At 38.0% G+C, this 22815-nt stretch overlaps 1 protein-coding gene across 1 annotated transcript in view; it reads left to right on the top strand.

Moving 5' to 3' along the window:
- Positions 1 to 22815, top strand: part of p4hb (prolyl 4-hydroxylase, beta polypeptide) — a 36482-nt gene that overhangs the window by 12015 nt on the left and 1652 nt on the right. Inside the window, exons 5-10 of the mRNA XM_084128087.1 lie at positions 2962 to 3066; positions 4446 to 4571; positions 4646 to 4846; positions 5106 to 5226; positions 7321 to 7502; positions 21124 to 21231. Of these exons, the coding sequence (XP_083984213.1) occupies positions 2962 to 3066; positions 4446 to 4571; positions 4646 to 4846; positions 5106 to 5226; positions 7321 to 7502; positions 21124 to 21231 (843 nt within the window). The remainder of the gene's footprint in view (positions 1 to 2961; positions 3067 to 4445; positions 4572 to 4645; positions 4847 to 5105; positions 5227 to 7320; positions 7503 to 21123; positions 21232 to 22815) is intronic.

Below are 22815 nucleotides of genomic sequence, written 5' to 3'. Positions count from 1 at the left end.
TCAGAACAATCACATGTATGGAAGTAAAATAATGTCAAATGTTTTTGAAATAAAAAGCCTGTTGAATTGCACTACTTGGAAAAAAAAATAGGCATTGCATTAACCATGCTTGCATTTTAATCATTGCATCAATTAATTTTATTCAATTTTTTTTTGAATAAAATTAATATTTGTGTAGTGTTCAATGTTGTTATCAATAGAGATACGCGGATGGGGTATTAGTTCTTCCGCAACCGCGTCACAAAACTCATCATCCGCACCAACGTTTTTTAACCAGATTTCAAAGCCGCACCCGCCCGCCATCCGTGTTGCGGTCTATGGACGATGCAATGCTCTGCTGATTGGCAAAGAATCAAATACAGTTGGAAACGACGTAGACCATTAATAACACAGACTGTTAACAATTGTTTTTAATTAGTATTTAAACATTCTCTATGATAAAAAATGTTTGTAAAAAATATTTTAATAACACGGTTTTGGCGGTTATAGAGTTGTAATGACGGTGTTCAACTATAACCGTCGGTCTCACGGTTATATACTAACCGTCACACCCCTAGCTGTAAGTGAGTTTTATGAATGAATGACTTGCTCTAATTTTGCTGGTCTTTGTCTACAACACGCGCTGTTGCACCTCCTGCTGGTGAGATCGACTAACAGCAGATGGAGAGTATGTTCGGTAATCTACTGCTTTTCCTGCAGTTCCTGGACCTCAATGTTGAATTTACTGTCGAATTTGAACCACTGAATTTGTGGCAGCGAATTTGCAAAGCGAAATAAAATGGACCGAAAATTGCCTGTTGAATATTATAGGTTGTATTTTTAAACCGTTTGAATATTTTGGAAGTGAAATATGAAAGGTGAATATGGATTATTGAATTTTTAATAATGAAACGGTGTTTGAAATGTTTTTAATTGAAATATTCACAGCTTAAATATTCAACCATGTTGAATTTCAGCCCATAAAAATGCAAGCCCTAAAAATACAATGCATTAAAATGCAAGCATGGTTAATGTAATGCCTATTTTTTTCAAGTAGTGCAATTCAACAGGCTTTTTATTTCAAAAACATTTGACATTTTACTTCCATACACATGCTTTCAAACCTTTAGAAAAAAAAACTCACAAAGGGGTGATATAATATTATCAGCTAAACCTCAAGCTCTTAAGAGAAGCTATTTTTATTATGAAATAAGAGTCTATAATTTTTCAAGTACTCAGTGCAGCCATGGAAAGTTGATCCTGCTGCATCTAGTCATATCTGGCAATGCTATCATTGCTATTATTGGTCTTTGCTCAGTCGCACTATAAATTTGGTTTTCCGGTTCAAGCTGACAGCAGATCTCCCCCTTGACCTTTAAATTCATTATGTAATAATGCTCTAGTTTATCAGGGTCAGTGAGTCATTATGTCAGCCCATTAATACATTTTATTGCGCAGCTTCCTAGAAAAGAAAAACTGAAAGTTTGGCAGAAATGTTGGTGTTTAGACTTCACCCATTGCTTACAACACTTGAGCACCACATGAGTGAATTCACTTTCAAATGTGCCCATTTTGCCACCTGTCATTTCTGCTTGGGTCAAACAAAAACTCTCTGGTTTTGTCCATCCATTGCTACGCTACAGTAGTTTGTCTGATTAAAATAAAAAATAATTTTAATAAAATAATCCTGAAAAACAGGATCAACTGGACATATCAGATTTTTCTTGATTCTGTTTGGTGTGGAGGTCCAAGATGATCAAATGGGAAATGTGCAGTTATGTACATGATTTAGATTAAAGTATTCAGTGTTTTTTCATTCAGAAAATGATGTGCTTTAACTCTGAATGGGACACCCTACACTGAGGTAGATCAGCTCCACACAGAGATGAAATCTTGTGGCAATTCAAGCATATTTCTCTCTGATCAGATCACGACCAATACTACTTGATGCGTGTTGTTGAACCTCAGAGTACTGCTGATTAAATATCCCCTGATTAAGGATTGGCCTTACGTCACCCTACCTCACTCTCTACTCTTATCGTCCATCAGAAATCCATAGGGTTTCCATGGTCATAAAGTTTTCGAATTGTGACATGGAAATTTCTGTAATTTTCCCTGTAGTTATGCTTTGCTCTAAACCGGAACTCTATACCTAGAGGGCCACAGTCTTGCATGGGTTAGTTGCAACCCTGCTCCAACACGCATACCTGAAGGACTATATTAGCTGGATCATGTGCATTTAATTAGGGTTGAAGCTAAACTCTGCAGGGCTGTGGCCCTCCAGGAACTCAGTTTTGCACCCCTGCTCTAAATAGTTTTGTCAAGGCAGGCCTTAATGATCTGTGATTGGTTAGCAAATTGAGTCTTCAATTAATTGTTAAAAGCAGTTAAAAAATCGGTCTGCATGATCCATTAGTGAATTTGAAAGATTTTAAAAGTCCTTAAAAGTCCGGTCATGGAAATCCATTGTTTTAAAATGTGTGGCAATCCTGAATACAAATAAAACCGAATCTTCACAAAGACTAAATCACTTTACTTTACAGAAACTAGCTACAATGATTCATTCTCAGTAGGATGGATGGATGTGCTCTAAATCTATAATCAGGAATGGGCTAAACTTCTCCTTGACCCCTGTCCCTAAAGCGGATTTGAGATTCTGTCTCTTGGCACCCAAACACACTCTGAAATTCATTGTCCTTACTGCCTCATTCCAAAATGCAGCTGCTCGCTTTATGCATGCTATTAATGCCCACTGCATGTGTCTCAACTAGAATATCCGCTGCCCTGTGACCAACAACTGTTACAGTCACGTTTCTATGCTGATTGATTCATAGTTCCCTACTCAACACTCAGTTACAGTGAATAATGCTCACCAGGTTTGTGTTGCTGTGTACACAGAGAAATGCAGTGTAAATAAGACTTGATTTAACAATCTCTCTCTTTCTTCCCCCCCCCCAACCCCCCCCCCCCCCCCCCCCCAAGTTTGATGAGGGTCGGAATACTTTTGATGGAGAGATCAGCAAAGAAAATCTGCTGCCCTTCATCAAGGCCAACCAGCTTCCCCTGGTCATTGAGTTCACGGAGCAGGTACACTTGACATTTTTATCCACATTTCTGTTTGTTGCTCCATATTGACATTTAGAGTTTGAACTGTTGTATACAGGACCCAGGTTGCCATATTTGTATTTTCACTGAGATGTGAAATTGAATGGGCCTCATTTATGAAACGAATGTACAACAGAAAACTGGGCGTACGGCCATTTCTACGCAAAACTTGACATGCACAAATAGCAGCGTAAACAACAGAACATGAGGATTCACACATGGTCACACTACGTACCTGCAGAATAAAAACATAATAAACTGAACTATATAAAAGGGATAAAATAAATAGGACTACACAAAATATATTTCATTTAATTTATTAACAGATTAACAAAAGGAAAAAAACTGCGACTAGTATAAGCAGGCTCGTTTGTGACACTCTAATGCATTGTATTTGTTTTCTTTATCTTTATTTTATTAAAACCAACTGATCATGCAGGCGCCTCAAGCGCGCACAGTTCCGCGCACACAACATATCAGTTCTACTGTTGCCAACTTGACATTTCAGCCATTCATCATCAAACTAAAATGCAGTCAACCAAACATAAGTTACACTGCTCAATTTAAATGGTCTGCTGTAAAATCAGCATGCCAATCATATTTTTGCACATATGAAGGATGCTGTTCTACATGGATACTGGAACACGAGTGAAGTAAAAAGCCTTATTTACATAAATTTAGCAACCAAAAGTTAGATGTCAAATTTGGAAACGTATTTGGGTTCTTGCCGAATGAGAGGTGAGCCCATTAGCCTAAATTGTTTATAATGTGTAATGTATAATGTTAAAATTATGTGAATGCCACTATAGCCTAATGTGTTTTATTTTAGTTTAATATCTAATTTTTCATTCTTCTGTGTTGAATACGGTTAAATTAAGGATTTGTTGTGGAGTGAAGGGAAAATAGCCTAGTTTAGGGTTTATAATGTTTGTAAATGTTTCGTTTTATTTACCGGTATTTAATATACATATAAATTAATATAATTGTTTGCAATTACGAGGTTAACGGGTGTTTTTTAGTGTAAGATCAATTTCTCTTTCATGAGATGCTTCCTCTTCTTGGCCGGGTTACATTTCTCCATGTCATAAACTCTAGGGGCAAGGCTTCTAAATCGTGAATTTCTAGGGGCGTGATATTTAAATGACACTTGTTTTCATTGATTTATCAACGTATGATTATTCGTATGATGGGATTTGCAGCATACGAATGTTTTATAAATCACATGTGAACCCTGTTGATGATTTTTGCGCTCGGATGTGCGTTTGTTTCTGTTATTTTGCTAAATGAGGCCCAATGTGTTTAAAGATTGGAGGTTGTGGGTGGGGGAAGTTAATTCTGAGATTCTTATTCTTCCATTGCAGACTGCCCCAAAAATCTTTGGAGGTGAAATCAAATCCCACATCCTAATGTTTGTACCTAAAACAGCCAAAGACTTCCAGGACAAGATGGACCAATTTAAGAAAGCAGCAGAGGGCTTCAAAGGCAAAGTGGGTGCCCCTTTATTTTAAGTTTTTTTTTTTTTTTTTACATTTGGATTTAACCTAATTTGCTTTCCCTGCAGATTCTCTTCATCTTTATTGACAGTGATGTGGATGATAACCAGCGAATTCTGGAGTTCTTTGGTCTTAAGAAGGAAGAGTGCCCAGCAATCCGCCTCATCACCCTTGAGGAAGAGATGACCAAATACAGACCAGAATCCTCAGAAATCACAGCAGAGAACATAATCACCTTCTGCACAGCCTTCACAGAGGGGAAACTAAAGGTGTTGGAGAACATTGCTTGGGTTTAAGGTTTTAATGGCTACATTTAGTAGTAACTTTTAATAAATGGGCTTCTGTATCAAATTTTGAAATATACAATGATATTATGAACTGATATGAAAATTGTGATATCAAACCTGCAGATTTTGATCATTGGATGGGAATTTTGACACTAATATTGACTTAATGTTGCCGTTTAATGATGTTAAGAAAATGTGTTCTGTCTCTCTGGAATGATTTTAATGTCGTTTTTTTCTGTAGCCTCATCTGATGAGTCAGGACATTCCTGAAGACTGGGATAAGAACCCTGTCAAGGTCTTGGTTGGCAAAAACTTTGAAGAGGTTGCTTTCAACCCTGCCAAGAATGTCTTTATAGAGTTTTGTAAGTATTATTTTTATTTATTTTTTCAATATAAAAATATTTGCTTGGATGCAAGTTCTCTAGCCTTGAATGTTGCTGGTCCTTGAGTTTCATGTCTGACCAGTTGTTTTGAGGGATCACTTTTCATGGCAAATTGCCTGTTTTATTTTAAGGCGGCATCTCTTGATTGCCGCTCTCAAAGCCTGGCATCATAAACTAAAGATTCCTGTCCAGCATACTGCTAATCCTGGCATCGGTACTCACAGGATGCTTACATAATCTCTTAAACATGCAATAATGGGAAATGCTGAGATCATTTTGGCTCCAGAGTTATTTAAAGCAACTTGCTTCCCAAACTTGGCACTTTTTTTCTGTGACTGACTTTCTAACGAATTTGTCTCTGGGTTATGCACAGAGGGTGTTCTTTGTGTCATTTGGGGGCGGGCATTAGGAGTGCCGGTCAATTGAGCATGTGAAAAGTTCGGATTTCCATCTGTCCAATGTTTAAACAGTGGGTAGGATTTCAGCATGCATCCAGCTGTCAGTAACCAGTGCCTGATGCACAACTGCTTTTTTCCACAACTTTACTCCTATTCTGTTTTGTATTCCTCTGCACCCTGAAACGGTTGTAGGTCCTGTACATTCCTGTTTCTATACCCTGTACTTTCTGCCAATTTTTAGCCATTATCCAACACTATTTCATGATGGGTCATATCATTATCACAAATATCAAGTACTTTTATCTGCATAGTTAGTCATTGCTGCCAGTGGGGTTTTGTATAGTCGAGCCTAGGCCTGTCGTGATAATTAAATAACCGTCTGATCGCGATTGTTTCAGACAACCGCGATTATTGCGCTCTTTTATAGGCCTACGGCACAAGGGGGAGTCATGGACCAAAATAAATAGACAAGCACTAATTACGTTTTCCAGCAATATATTCAAAGTCATCTGAAGCCATTCCATAGCTTAATGTGAGGGACAGTAGTATATTTACATTGTTAAATTAAAGTTCACAAACTCGTCTGCAGCTGTCAATCATTCCATTCAGCATTCAAACAGCGCGCGTCGTCCGGTTACGACAGGATACACGGTAAAACTTTCTCCAATGTGACATTGACGTTATAATGCTTGATCTGTAGATAAAGGGCTGTGGATTTGCATAAAATGACTTTATTTTGCTGGAGTTTTTTGCTGTTTCTAAATGACTCGCTCGCTACCGTGTGCCTACACAGCACAAGGACTATGAATTGGCATCAGACGCACAATAACTGGAGTTTAAAACTGTGAAGAAACAAATGATCAATAAACTGTTGGACTGATATACACCCTCGACATTTCTTCGCTTTGTGCCGTGAACTTTTAAATGCGCACTTGTGCAGCGCTGCGCACTGTGACTCCATGTTGCATTAAGCACATCATTCTGCACCCGCGATGCGCATACGCGCTTTGTTCCGCTGTTTTGAAGCGTATCATATTATCATGGTTTGTGCACATTTGTTTTTATTAACATGTTTAGATTTTATTAAATTACTGTGCAGATGTTTTCAAAAATTACTTTTTGCTGCTGATTTATACACTCACTAAGTTTAATAAACAAATTGTCATAGCTATTGAATATATTTATTTAATATTTAAAGGTGTTAACTGTAATCTTACACTGCAAAATGATAACTTGCAAAGGATTAAATTCATCACAATTATTTAATGAATGAAGCACAAAGCCCTAAAACAGACAATTAATCGGCATAATCGCCAAAGCCCTAACACAGACAATTAATCGTCAAAGCCCTAAAACTGACAATTAATCGGCATAACCGCAATTATTTTTTAGACAATTAATCGTCAGCCAAATTTCATAATCGTGACAGGCCTAGTCGAGCCATGTATGCCCAAGCATGCCCGACACAATGTGTAATCACATTTTTGGAGAATTATATCCGTGTAACAAATTGCTTCTGTCTTGCTCTTGGATTTGTTGCACTTGCTCTGCATTTGTAGTCCAATTAAAATTATAGTTTACCCAAAATTAAGGTCTGTCATTTACTCACCTTTATGCCTTATCAAACCTGTTTGAATTTCTTTTCTTTATTCCCTTTGCTTTTTTTTCTATCCAGATGCCCCATGGTGTGGTCACTGTAAGCAGCTGGCCCCCATCTGGGATCAATTAGGTGAGAAATTCAAAGACAACGCAAACATCGTTGTGGCCAAGATGGACTCCACAGCCAATGAGATTGAATCTGTCAAAGTGCATAGCTTCCCCACGCTAAAGTTCTTCCCTGCTGGTGATGACCGTACGGTAAGGCCATGCAAGAGATTGTCTTAGGAGTTTTTTTTTTTTAAATGTATATTTTAAAAGCAGATTTATTTTATAGAAGACTTATTTTAAAAACATTAATAATAATAATAATAATAATAATAATAATAATAATAATAATAATAATAATAATAATAATAATTCATTTTATTTGTGGGTGCCTTACAGGACACTCAAGGACACCTTACAATAATAAAATACATGATAAACAGGAAAAAACAACAAAACAATAAACAGTAAATACATAAAATCAATACCCACCGACATTACTAAAATCAATCAGGATAGGCTAATCTAAAAAAAAAATTGTTTTAAGACGTGATTTAAAAGTTGAGAGACTAAGGCTATTATGTATATCTTGTGGTAAAGTATTCCAAATCGTCGGAGCTATACAACTAAAAGCTCGACTTCCCATCGTAGTCAAACGCACAGATGGTACTACAAGAGTCACAGAAGCAGAAGACCTGAGGGATCGAGTAGGTAAATACACATGCAGAAGTTCACTCAGATATGAAGGTGCTAGATCATGAAGAGCCTTATAAGTAAAAAGTAAAATCTTGAATTGGATACGGTATTTGATCGGAAGCCAGTGAAGATGCTCTAATACCGGAGTTATATGCTCATTCAAAGGTGTTCGTGTAATGATCCGAGCTGCTGAGTTCTGAACCATCTGAAGTTTGTGAATGAGTTTCTGTGAGACACCACTGAGCAGAGAGTTGCAATAGTCAATTCGAGAAGTAACTAATGCATGCACCAGAACAGCAGTACTATTAACAGAAAGGGATGGTCGGAGACGATTAATATTTCGCAGATAGTAATATGCTGACCGTGTAATATTATTAACATGTGCCTCATAGGACAGAGTACTATCGAGGACGACACCCAGGCTCTTAACCTGAGAAGGAAAGATTTGTCGATAACAAGTGAGAAACTTTCACAATTACGCAGCTTTGCAAAAATTTAAAATCTTACCGATCCCAAACCTTTAAACGGCAGTGTATATACACACATTTTTTGGTATATGTATGCATGTGTATGTACAGTATCTCACGAAAGTGAGTACACCCCTCACATTTCAGTGAACATTTTAGAATATCTTCTCAAGGGACAATACTATAGAAATGATACTTGGATATATTTTAGAGTAGTCAATGTGCTGCTTGTATAGCAGTATATATTTACTGTGCTCTGAAAATAACTCAACATACAGCCATTATTGTCAAAATAGCTGGCAACAAAAGTGAGTACACCCTGAGTGATAATAGCTGTACGTCATTTAACCATGCAAAGCCATGTCCTATTCATCATTTTCATGTTTTTGTCTGCTTGACGAGACCATACAAATTTGCGTATCTTGTATTAGAGCAGTTAAAATTTGTGCTTTGAGTACAATTCTTTCATACTGACCACTACTGGATGTTCAACATGGCACCTCATGGCAAAGAACTCTCTAATGATTTGAGAATTAGAATTGTTGCTCTCCACAAAGTTGACCTAGGCTATACGAAGATTGGTAACACCCTGAGTTACAGTACAGGCCAGGATCATACAGAGGTTTTCCAAGATGGGTTCCACTTGGAACAGTCGCAACGGTCATTCAAAGAAGTTGAGTCCTCGTGCTGTGCTTCAGGTTCAGAAGCTGGCTTCAAAAAACAGATGCATGAGTGCTGCCAGCATTGCTTTAGAGGTTGCAGAAGCGGAAGGTCAGCTTGTCAGTGCTCAGACCATACGCCGCACACTGCAACAAGTCGGTTTGCATGGCCGTCGTCCCAGAAGGAAGCCTCTTCTGAAGCTGGCTCACAAGAAAGCCTGCAAACAGTTTGCTGAAAGCAACTAACCATTCAGAAATGTCCTGTTGCATTCTACATGTCACTTCTTGAGTCTCTCCATCATTGTCTGAATCCGGTTTGAACATAAAAGGCTAAAAGTTTTTGAAATTTTCAGTGCATGTCTGTGTGAGTGCAAGCTCTTGAAGCTCTGCCCTCTGTGCCACGTGCAGCAGCTCATTTGCATTTAAAGGAACAGACACAAAACTGTGCGTTTTTGCTCACCCTCAAAAAGTGTCAATTTTAACATGCTATATAAAAATAACTGTGGGGTATTTTGAGCTAAAACTTCACACACACACTCTGGGGACATCAAAGACTTATTTTACATCTTGTGAAAAGGGTATTATACCACCCCTTTAATGGTCTGCCATGACACTTTAAGCTTGACGTTGATTAGTCGCTGATCATTCATGGCCTATAGAGGGTGCAACAGGATAAGAAATCTTTGTCCACTTTATGCTCCGTTTCTGTTAAAATGACAGATAAATGCTTAATCAGAGCGCTCCATAAGATATGTTTGCTTATACCATCTGTATGCTCAAAATTGATCGTGTGAATGCACGTTTTACACAGCTTATTGTACAGGAAAGTTGATCGCTTTCTAAACTAGACAGTCGTTCGCATATCACATGATCGTGCGCACACCGAATCATTCAGTAGCGCAGAAATGTATTATAAACTATTCAGTGATTTATCAATAAAATAGCTTAGAAACTGAAAAGTTCTAGCATATATTTCTTAGTAACTAAAACCCAGAGCTTCAGAGATGCTGCCAGGTGCAAATTCACATGCAAGTGCTCTTACACTAATGCATTCATATAAATGTAATCTTTCCTATGCTACTTTATATCTAATTTAGAACAAGCAGAAATCTGGGAAATATAATGACCCAAAGACAAAAATATTAATGTTTTAGCCAATATCATAGATGCACTTTTCCTGGCAGAGGAGTTTTCCTAATACTTGTTCACAGGGGTTAAATTGGGATTTATTATGTGGGGGGGCTTTATGGCATTTTCTGGAGAGTTTTGTGCAAAGAAATGGAGAAATTGAGTCTTACATGATATGTGAAAAACTGCAAGGTTAAGAGCATATTTGCATTGTTGTAGTATCAACAGGTATTAGGACATTTAGCATTTACATTACTGTTAATCAGCAGTGGTGGAATGTAACGAAGTACAAATACTTCGTTTCTGTAGGCCTACTTTACTTAAGTAGAATCAATAGTGCATACTTTTGACTTTTACTTCGTTACATTTTGTTTTTACACTTATACGCTGAGTTTCGGTTCATTTATGAGACGAGAGTCCAGGGCTGGGTTTCCCGAAACCTTCTTAACGCTACGTCGTTCTTAAGTTACACCTTAAGCTGTACCTTATCATTAATACGTGTTTCCCGAAACGTTCTTAGTTAAGTATACCTTCTGTAAGTCATACTTTCGGAAGGTTGGTCTGGACCACTCTTAGCTTTACCTCATCACTGTTGCAGGTCTATATGAATATAATTCTGAAGTTTTAATACACCCAGACAGTGTTCAGTTAGGCTAATTCAAGTGTTTTCATGCAAAGAATAAAATTGTCATTACACTGATTGTTGTTAGAATTTTAATTATATTATTATATAATACAATTTTATAAATTTATTTGAATTAAAGAGCGTTTTTAAAGGCCAGTGAAAGCATAGGCTACTGTCAGTTAAGTCCTATTCGGACGCTAATATTGTTTCTCATGGGCTCGTACGGTATTTTAAACATTTACAGGGGTAAGTCGGTTATTTTAGTGCCGTCCGAATCCATATCAGTATTTTTTCTCACCCAACCCGCGTAAAAATCCCTGGCCAAATTAGTACCTACTGTTTTTTGACAAACAGGTCGTAATTCACTGTTTAAATCCTTTTTGATCACTGCAGGGCACCGTACGTGACGTACACTTTTATTTACTGAAATGCTGGAAAGTACTTACAAGAACAATATTTCATCGCAGCTCCACCTCAGCGAACAAAAATGGGAAAGAGAAGAAAGCACATAAATAATTTAAATGGTTATTATGGCAGCAATATATGATACAATTTTAAAATATGTAGGCAAGGCTATTATAGGCTATTATAGTTTGGATTATTTTTTATAATATCCCATGAGTCCTAATAAATGCAATTTCAACTATTTATGAAGTGCTTATTTTATAAAGAACACCGCTTTCTCACATAAACAGCCCCTGCACAAGAGAATAATTGATTCTCGAGCCATCGATATCAACCAATTCAGCACCATCGCCACGGACAGCACCCGGTAACGTCGCACGTAAGAAGGTATATCTTAAGCAGCTTCCTAAGGTATAGTTTGGGGAACACGCCTAGAAATGGTATACCTTCAGTTAAGTTATACCTTAAGAGTCTTCGTAGCGCGCTAAGAGACAACGTTATCGGGAAACTCAGCCCTGTTCACTCGCCGGCGCGTCCGTGTCGTGATTATCTATTGTCTATATACTATATTTACTTCCTATTGATTAAATCCAGGCAATTGGTTGATGAAACATTGATTAAAATTAAGATACAATTAATACAAAATGAAATTCATTTTAAAGAAAGGCTTTGTGCTTTCTGTTTGAGGTCTCAGTGAAAGTTTTAAACAGTCTTTTAGTGCCGCTTTCAGAGCGGTTCCGTCCGTAACATTGTTTTTTCCTCATAAATGCGAACATGAAAAATAAAATAAAATGAATGTTATGTTCTGTGGAGAGCCAACCCTTCTTCATCCGGTGGTATTACTTTGGTTTGCAGTGTAATTCACAGAATTACAAAAATATTTTGCCACCTAAAAGTTAAAGACTTGTCACGTCCACGGCATGTGTAGCCTATTTCCCTCATATTAAATATAAAATGCTTGATTACACATTGTATTACTTTGTTATGATATAGTGACCCATACAATGTGCCAAACATATTTTCCTTGTCATTCAAGGCCAGGACACTTTTTGTACAACCAACGTTGTGCTGAACTTGACAAAATTGATCTGCTGCTGCAGCGGTGGCCAGCAGCTCGTGAGTTTTGTTTTTTGTTTGTTTTTCCAAGGCAGTAGAAGGTTCTGGAACTTTTGCGCGCTTCCACATCCCGCGCAACTATGGATCTCCCAGGAACATTCATTATTGCTGCGTACATTTATCCGTGTCGGAGTAGCCTACCTAGATGCGCATGGCATGTGCGAGCGGTGCGCGATCATGGTCGACTGACAACGAGATTAAGCAGCTGAACAAGAATACGGCCGTGTCCCGATTGTTCTCATCTCAGCTCCCTCGAGACAAAATAGACATGCCATTTCAAAATCTTTCATTTATAATCAGAAATATGTTTTCAAAAGCATCACTTTCATAAAATTTTATGTGACAATTTCCAGTAGGCAACTGACTACAAACGAGCAGGCTTATGTGCCGGGGCTGAGCCCCGGAGAGCCCCGGCCCAATTTAACCATTGCTTGTTCATGTATATCAATGCACTCAGTTCATTCGATCTGTATGCCGCTGCAGAAGTGTGCCATGTTTTGTCAGTTCATCGTCTTGGCTTAGTATATATTCATCGCCTTGGCTTGGGATAGTATATATTTTGCATGTGCCACACTCGAGTATTGTATTTTGTGGCACACTTGAGTCAGGAAGCTAATGTCCAGCACTCTTTAATTATGTGGTTTTATCTCCCCCCCACCCCCCCCCCCCCCCCATTTTTTTTTTTTTTTTTTTTTTTTTAAACAAGTTTGTATTCCTAATTTTGAATGGTGTTTTTGTTTTTTTTGCCACAAACAATTTGCTGGTAATGATTAGCTTCCAGATTTAAAAATGCTGAGATAAAGCCTGCCTCACAACACATGCGGTGGAAACGAGACACTCCTGGCCCAGTGAATTCATCCCTTGTCTAGGTTCATAGAGAGATCTAGGTACCCCATGGATTTAATTCTGGAATTTAAAAACCTCATCATTCTAAAATGTGTTTTGAGGAAACCGAGCAGTGACTGGAAGCCATGCATGTCCATGGATGTTGACAATAAAAGACCACTATGGTAAATGAGTGTGTTGGGTTTACTTTTAAGTTACTGCTAAAATGAATCTTTGCTAGAGCCCAGTTTTGCAAGTTTACCCAACTATGACCAACACCATAAACAAGTTACTGAGATGTCTTGGGACAGTTTTCTGACTCCCTTGTAAACAAATCCACCCTTTGTTTTACTTTTAAAGGATGGGTGATGATAAAAATAATAGGCCGTTAATGTTTCTGTTAAAATTAATAATAATAATAATAATAATAATAATAATAATAATAATAATAATAATAATAATAATAATAATAATAATAATTAAAGTTGCAAGCAGCGATGAAAGGGCCCTCGCACTCGTGCCATCGTCACTCGGTGGCTTTAGGAAGACAGAGCATGGTTGGGCAATGTGCATTTAAGGAGGTATATATATAGTAGTTGCTAGCATGTTTAGTATGTTTCTAGCATGCTTAGTACACAGTAGTTATGTGGTTAGTACTGCATTACTGTGTTAACCATGTCGGTTTATGTTGCCAGTAGGTGGGGTTATGTCTATATCTGAATATCGCTATGTAGATGTGTTCAGTGCAGGACTTTTATCAAACATGTGAAGTTTGGGGCAGATTGGACATTGCATGCCTGAGTTACAGCAAATTCATATTTAATTGCAGTAATAGCATGCTTCAACACTTAGCTAAGTATTTGATGGCATGTTTCAAGTATGTTGCTAACATGTTTAGCAGTTGGTGGCACTTTTTTTGTTATTAGGAGTCCAGAACAGTGTTAAACGTCACCTCCTGTTGCCAGCAGGTGGCGCTATGACTATATCTGAATATGAGCATGGACTTGTGTTCAGGAGATAACTCTTATCAAACGTGTGAAGTTTGGGGTAGATTGGACATTGTATGCTTAAGTTACAACAACTTCCTTTGGCATTTCTAGCATGCTTTAGAACTTAGCTATGTGTTGCAACCATGTTTCTTGCATGTTACATATTAAGTTTGGGGCAGATTGGTCGGAGCTAATGACTGTAAATTAGAAAGTTGTCCGGCTCGATGAGACCAATATACATTCTGTTTTTTGTAACTGTGGGTAAAAGTAACCCCCCCACTTTGTCAAAAGCATTTTGAAAGTGACACACTTCCTGCAGCCAGTTGGTGGCGCTATAACTTTGACTCACAATAGTCACATCCATGTGATCGGCCTCTTACCACGAACACACTGCTGAAGTTTCATCAAGATCAGTTAATGTATGCAGAAGTTATAACACTTCGTGTTTCTCTTTTCTCGCCATAAATTCGTTTCCTCGCCACGACCAAACCGTTCGAGATATCAAAAATCCATCTGCAATTTAGCATCCTCAATGTCTTGACTTCATGCACACCGAGTTTGATGGGGATTGAATTAATTCTCTAGGAGGAGTGTTTCAAATTCCACAGCAAGCGTTCTCCAAACAACCCATAATAACTGACTTCCTGTTGGGCTGGCGTATAACTTAAGAGTGTGAAAGTTGTTCGGCCCGATGAGCTCTATATGTGTACCGAGTTTCATATTAATTCATGCAAGCTAGTTTGACCTATTGACCAAGTTTTCAGACCCCATTCAAGGGGGTGCTGTTGAGCCCCCCTGCCACGCCCGGGTACCAGCTTCAGCCAACTTCCTGTTGGTCGGAGCTATTAAGTGTAAATTAGAAAGTTGTCCGGCTCGATGAGACCAATATGCGTACTGATTTTTGTAACTGTGGGTAAAGGTAACCCCCCCACTTTTGCCATTTAATATATATATATATATATATATATATATATATATATATATATATATATATATATATATATATATATATATATATATATATATATATATATATATATATATATATATATATATATATATATATATATATATATATATGGCGAGGCAAGGAACGGGCAGAGAAGAGCGAACGTTTTTGGACATTCATCATATTGCATTGGTTTTCATTTCTTGTCCTCAAACCGAGCACTAATCTGTTTATTTTTAAGTCACACATTCTCCATTGATTAAAAAAGACAATCAAATGTATTTTTTAATGGTAGTATTATTTTATACAGAAATAAATTATTTATAATTCAGATGAGAATAAAGTTAGTGTTAATTAAAATTGTAAGGAAAACAAATATATTGATCTAAAATTTACTATCATTTGCTGCAAATAGGTTGACTATTTATTATTATATTTTATTACGGCTGTAATGAACCGGCTGCGATGTCAAGAGTGCGTGTGTGTGTGTGTGTGTGTGTGTGTACGATCGAACAGTGGAAACATAGGCTACTCCGTCGGTTTGTTCATACAGGACATCATTTAAACTGCACTGTTTACTTATATTTATGTACACTCGCAATAAAACACAACATTGTGCTTTTGTAAAAAAACATTCAAGCAATCCCACCCCCGAAATGGCGCTATTTTTTAAATGAAACTAAAATGCTCACGGCTGCATGGGCAATAACGCGTCTACAGTGAGGAACGAGCAGAACAGAGTGAATGTTTTTTAGTTCATTCCTACTGGACGTCCGTATTTCACTTTCGCTTTTAAAGGGATACGCCACTTTAAAATGAAAATTCTGTCATCATATACTCACCCTCATGTTGTTTTAATCCTTTATGAATTTCTTTCTTCTGCTGAACAGAAAGGAAGATATTTAGGAGAATGTCAGTAACCAGACAGTTTCTGATCCCATTGACTTCCATAGTAGGAAAAAAATGTATACTATGGAAGTCAATGAGACCAGAAACTGTCTGGTTACTGACATTCTTCTAAATATCTTCCTTTCTGTTCAGCAGAAGAAAGAAATTAATAAAGGATTGAAACAACATGAGGGTGAGTATATGATGACAGAATTTTCAATTTAAAGTGGAGTATCCCTTTAAGTTAGCGATTTAAAAGCCCCCGCCGCGGTGTCACACATCGATTAACCAGTGGGAAAAAATTATCAGTCACATCGCTATTATATTTATATATAAATACAATATACAATGGGCCTACCTGATTTTGAACACAAGAGGGCAGTATAGCCCTATGTATGACTTTTTTTTTTTACTAAATAGCGCATTCTGGCTGATTTTAACCCTCTGAGGTCGACAAACGCGCCGACGCGTTTTGCCGGATTTTCTCCACATTGTAGCACTATAAACTTAAATTACTCCATCATTTATGGTCATACAGAAAAAAGAAATATAAAAAAAGAATCTGTGATATTTCTCCTTTTGTATGTGTCCACTTACAATCAAATCAAAACATTGTGCTTTTGTAAAATAAAGAAAATAAACAGGGTGTGCGTTCTGCCTCTCCGTCGCGGTGAACTTTTTTTTCTTGAGCACGTCTATAAACTGAAACAAAACTCAGCGAATACTTGTCACACATTTATGAGCCATATACCTTTATAAACATTTAAGTGTGTACTTGTAAATGATCGGATTCAAAACGAAAACAAATATTCTCTGTTTAAGTAATTTGTATAAAACCAACAAGATGTCCAGCTTCTCAAACGCTTGCTCATTACAGTTAATTTGGCCACGCCTACTCGCGCAAAAGATATTCACATGCAAATCTCCACATGGAACGCGAACGCGCTCGTTACCTCAACAACAAAACACTTCACTTCACTTTTCGTCGAGTTTGAAAGACGTGCCTGAGCTTACATTGGATTTAGGCTACCTCAGAAGAAGAAGAACGCGATTTGAAGACAAGAAAGATAAGGTAAGAAATTCTTACATAGCCTAGTTTGTTATTGTTGCATAAATGTCACGTTGCAGCTGAACTGTTGCTAGATATATGGGGAATATTATAATATTTAGACCCGTGTTTACTGTGTTTGTGGATATCTGCTCAAACATAGATATGTTTATGGTAACCATAATGTTTTATATTTGAGAGTGATCGCGTTTGAATGTATCATATTTTGCAAGCGATCGCGTTTGAATGTATCATATTTTGCAAGCGATCGCGTTTGAATGTATCATATTTTGCAAGCGATCGCGTTTGAATGTATCATATGTGTTTACTGTGTTTGTGGATATCTGCTCAAACATAGATATGTTTATGGTAACCATAATGTTTTATATTTGAGAGTGATCGCGTTTGAATGTATCATATTTTGCAAGCGATCGCGTTTGAATGTATCATATTTTGCAAGCGATCGCGTTTGAATGTATCATATTTTGGATGAAAGCAAAACGCACCAAACGGCTTCATGTTTTTATTATTATCTCATTTCATATCATCATAACGGATGGAAACATTTGAAGTAACATGATAATCAATATATTTTTCTCTAGCTTCTTTTGGAAGATTTATAGGCTGCTATAGGTTATTTATTGTTATTATTATTTTATCCGCACTGCGCATATACCTTATGCCTACAAGGCACAACAAACCTGGTGTTCATTATATTATATATCGTTGGAAACGTGTGTGTGTGTGTGTGTATTCTGTGAATTTTAAAAAGGAATTTTAAAAAGCAATTTTAACCAGAAAAATCTAATATTTATTTCCAAAATCGTGCAGGCCTTTCTCTTGATATCAGTATGTTCACTTTTTTTTTTTTCAGGTCCCAGATGCCACTGAGGACTTCAACATTCACATGAGTCTCAGTACGTGAACATGGTAAAGTGAAAATCTTGGAAATGAAAGGTATGTACAATGTTTTTAGGAATGGCACAAAGGTCTCTGTCTTTGAAGTGCTTTTTTGGCATTTGTTGTGTATCTTTGGATTATGTTGTGTTGTAAATAAATCCAAACAATTTAAAAGCCATTATTTTTTAAATCTCCTCATTTACAGTATTGTGCAAGGTTGCTCAGAATGATAGGGGCCTGATAGCTCCTAATAGGGCCGTTAGGGGAGGTTCTTTGTCTTTCTCAGGTGAGAAAAGCTTACATATTAATGAGCTCTCGCATAAGGCTTTTTCACACAAAACACGTTGTAAAATTTTTAAATCAATATATTGTCTTATCTGAATGAGCAGTCAGGGTGATTTTCACATAGTTTTGCAGCAAATATTCTAGGCTACGTCATACAATTTTCAAAAGTCTTGTGAAGAAATAATCAGTATGGGTTTCATGGCCTTATTTCAGTGAGAATTTTTTTTTGTATTTTCAAAAACCACGCATAAATGTCATTATCTCAAAACTACAAACTTTTACATACATGCTGCTGATATATTATTGTAGCAGAGTTTGTGCTGAATACAGTGTAATTAGACTTTAGCCATGAAAATGTCACAAGTAACAGAAATAACCAGAAATGTCAGAGCATGTCAGAACACCTCCAGGGCCCAGAAAACAGCTCAGACCTCAGAGGGTTAAACTTGTACATAATTCTTGAATTGAAAAAACTGAATAAACCCAAAACTAGTTCTGGGTTTAGTTCTGATATTTGTATAATTTTATATAAAAATAAATGGTGTATAATTAAATTTTAAGAAGATATGAGATGTTTTCTGATTCCTTTTTTGACATTATTTTAATCCCTCGCCATGTCAAAACCGTTTGAGATATTCAATATCCGTTCTCAATTTAGCATCTTTAATGTATTTTCATCATGTTGAAAGTTTGGTGTGAATAAAAAAAAAACACTTAGCAGGAGTGGGTAAAAAGCAGAGGCTGAATTTGCAAATAAATCCACATTCAAACCAAAATATCTGACTTCCTGTTGGTCAGAGCTAATAACTGTATATTAGAAAGTTGTCCGGCTCGATGAGACCAATATACGTACTGATTTTTGTAATTGTGGGTAAAACTAACCCCCCCACTTTTGTCAAAAACATTTTGAAAGTGACACACTTCCTGCTACCAGTTGGTGGCGCTATAACTTTGACTCACAATAGTTACAACCATCTGATCGGCCTCTTACCACGAACACACTGCTGAAGTTTCATCAAGATCAGTTAATGTGTGCAGAAGTTATAACACTTCGTGTTTCTCTTTTCTCGCCATAAATTTGTGTCCTCGCCACGGCCAAACCGTTTGAGATATCAAAAATCCGTCCGCAATTTAGCATCCTCAATGTCTTGACTTCATGCACACCGAGTTTGGTGGCGATTTAATTAATTCTCTAGGAGAAGTGTTTCAAATTCCACAGCAAGCGTTCTCCAAACAACCCATAATTGCCGACTTCCTGTTGGGCTGGCGTAAAACTTGACCAGGGGAAAGTTGTTCGGCACGATGAGATCTATATGTGTACCGAGTTTCATATTAATTCATGCAAGCATGTTTGATATATGGACCAAGTTTTAGAACCCTGTTCAAGGGGGCGCTGTTGAGACCCCCTGCCACGCCCGGGTACCAGCTTCAGCCCGGCCCTGATGGCCGTGGGTTCTGACCTGTGTGCAAAGTTTCAAGAGTTTTCGAGCACGTTAAGGGTCCCAAAAGCCCCTGAAACCTTGAAAACAAACATTAAACTCAACAGACAAATCCCTCCCACCCCTCACACACACAGAGACAGACAGAGAGAGAGAAAATTCTCCAAATAATCACATTCAAACTAAAATATCTGACTTCCTTTTGTTTGGAGCTAATGAATGTAAATTAGAAAGTTGTCCGGCTCGATGAGATCAATATACATACCGATTTTTGTGACTCTATGTAAAACTAAGCCCCCATTTTTGACTAAAGGTGGCGCTACTGAGCCATTCCACCACGCCCATTTCTGAAACTTTGCACATGTCTACTGTATAATAAATGTGATGTGTCTGTCGAGTTTCATGCATTTTCAAGCATGTGAAGAGTCTCAAAAGCATCCGAAAAGAATATTAAAGTTTGATGCGTTGCCACGGCAACAGTATCTAAGATATCAATAATCCTTTCACAGGTCTACATCTGCCGTGTGTCTACATTATACACATAAAGTTTTAAGCAAATCGGGTAAAAATAAGAAAGTGATTTCAAAGCATTTTGAAAGTGACACACTTCCTGTTGCCAGTTGGTGGCGCTATAACTTTGACTCACAAAGGTCACATCCATGTGATCGGCCTCTTACAACGAACACACTGCTGAAGTTTCAGCAAGATCAGATAATGTATGCAGAAGTTATAACACACTTCCTGTGTCCCATTATTCGCCATAAATTCGTTTCCCCGCCACGGCCAAACCGTTCGAGATATCAAAAATCTGTTCGCAAGAATTCATCCTCAATGTCTTGACTTCATTCACACCGAGTTTGGCGGCGATCGGATGAATTCCCTAGGAGGAGTATTTCACATTCCATTGTATGCGTTTTCCAAACAACGTATAATAACCGACTTCCTGTTGGGCTTTTGTAAAACTTAGAGCACGAAAGTTGTTCGGCCCGATGAGATCTATATGTGTACTGAGTTTCATATTATTACATGCAAGCGTGTTTGATATATGGACCAAGATTTCGGACCCCATTCCAGGGGGCGCTGTCGAGCCCCCCTGCCACGCCCGGGTACCAGCTTCAGTCCGGCCCTGATGGCCGCGGGTTCTGACCTGTGTGCAAAGTTTCAAGAGTTTTTGAGCATGTTAAGGGCCCCAAAAGTGGCAAAAAGGCAAAAAAAAAAATAATGAATAAAAAAAAAAAAAAAAAAAAAAAAAAATCCTTACGAAAACAATAGGGCCTTCGCCCTTTCAGGGCTTGGGCCCTAATAATCCTTACGAAAACAATAGGGCCTTCGCCCTTTCAGGGCTTGGGCCCTAATAATATGCTTTTTTGATTTTGAAACGTTTGTCACTTATGTCTTTTTCTTTCTTTCTGTAGGTAATTGACTACAATGGTGAGAGAACACTAGATGGATTCACAAAGTTTTTGGAGAGTGGAGGAAAAGAAGGTGGAGCACCAGCTGGAGATGAGGGTGAAGAATCAGATGTATGTATAACTTTACTGCAATTAAATTTAGTTTTTCAGTCATTTGGTTTAACTTTGTTGAATTTTAATTTGCTAAATTTGTCATTAGCATCGTCAATATAAATAGTCAATGTTTCACCAATAGTTGGCATAATATTGGTTGTAAGCTTGAAGAGTTTGCTTGTGGAGCTGCAGTTGTTTGCTGTCTGTCTCATGGGCATTCCTGGCTCTGGTCCTCCTCTGCAGGGGGGTAAAAGACCCTGCTGCAAATCTGTCTGACAGGCAATTGTCAAGAGCCTGAGGCCCCGTTTACACCTGGTATTAAGAAGCATTTTCGTCAATCCGATCACAAGTGTACGACGCTAAATATAGCTGTAAACCTGGTCTAAAATCTGTTGAGCTCGCCCACATTCTACCACTTCCAGAGGTAGTAAAAAAAACTAATTTGACCGGATGCATTCGTGTGTAGGCTCTCATGTGGTCGAATGCATTTGAAATAGGCTTGCTGCGGTAGTCTGTTCACTTGTACACTATTACTTTACTTGCCCACCATGGCACAGCCCCTTCAATCTTTTTTTTTTTTTTTTTTTTTTGTGGAAATTAAAACCATTTAGTTCAGTTGGACAACGGATGCTAGAATTTATTGACTGAAAGGGTCTGCTCTGCTCCATGCAGCATCAGTGTCATTGACAAATGCCATCTTGTAAAATGTGCGGTCAGTACTGCTACTCCCTATACATGGGAGTACCCGTGGTCGCAAATTTGACTGATTCGAGTGAGTGCACATTCAAAAACAATTTCAATACCCCGCATATAGATAGCAGCTCCCTGGTTTCCTCAAGTTATAGGCCTATAGACAAGCGCATAACCGTGCGTGTGCACGCTCGTTTCATCCATTAGATTGAAAGATCTGAAAAAGCCCATACATTTACCCACATATAGACCCCTCCCCTTAAAGAAATCAGGACAGAAGTGGATAAGAAACAGATTAAAATACCAGGTATAAACGGGTGTTTCTCCCTGGTCTACTTGTGATCCGATCGACCAAACCTCATCTTGATACCAGGTGTAAACAGGCCCTGGTTTATGCAGTGTTCATTTAAAGTGGCCCTTCATCAACCTTTTGGTGGTTTGGGTGTCATTCAGTTTTAAACTTCCACCTTATTTCCTTTCACGCTGGCTTCAGTGATGTCCAGATCAGTCCTCAGTCCCAGAGTCTTTGAGACGAATGTTATCAGAGTTTAGGCACCATCTAGGACAGGGATGGGCAACTTCGGTCCTGGAGGGCCACTGTCCTACAGAGTTTAGCTCCAACCCTGAAAAAATCACCTGCCTGTAATTTTCTAGTAATCCTGAGGACCTTGATTAGCTTGTTCAGGTGTGTTTGATTAGGGTTGAAGCTAAACTCTGTAGGACAGTGGCCCTCCAGGACCGAAGTTGCCCATCCCTGATCTAGGATCATAGAAATCCATTCCAGACTCCCTGCTTCCTCTTTGGGGAAGTCTAATTGTAGAACATTATCATCGCCACTAATTCCCAACACAACTGTTATAGCTGTTTACCTTCTAGTCCCACCCCATGATTCCCCCTCCCCCAACCACTTAT

The sequence above is a fragment of the Abramis brama genome (assembly GCF_963993115.1).
Source record: "Abramis brama genome assembly, chromosome: 11".
Classification (NCBI taxonomy): domain Eukaryota; kingdom Metazoa; phylum Chordata; class Actinopteri; order Cypriniformes; family Leuciscidae; genus Abramis; species Abramis brama.
This window is presented reverse-complemented; position numbering and strand designations above follow the sequence as displayed.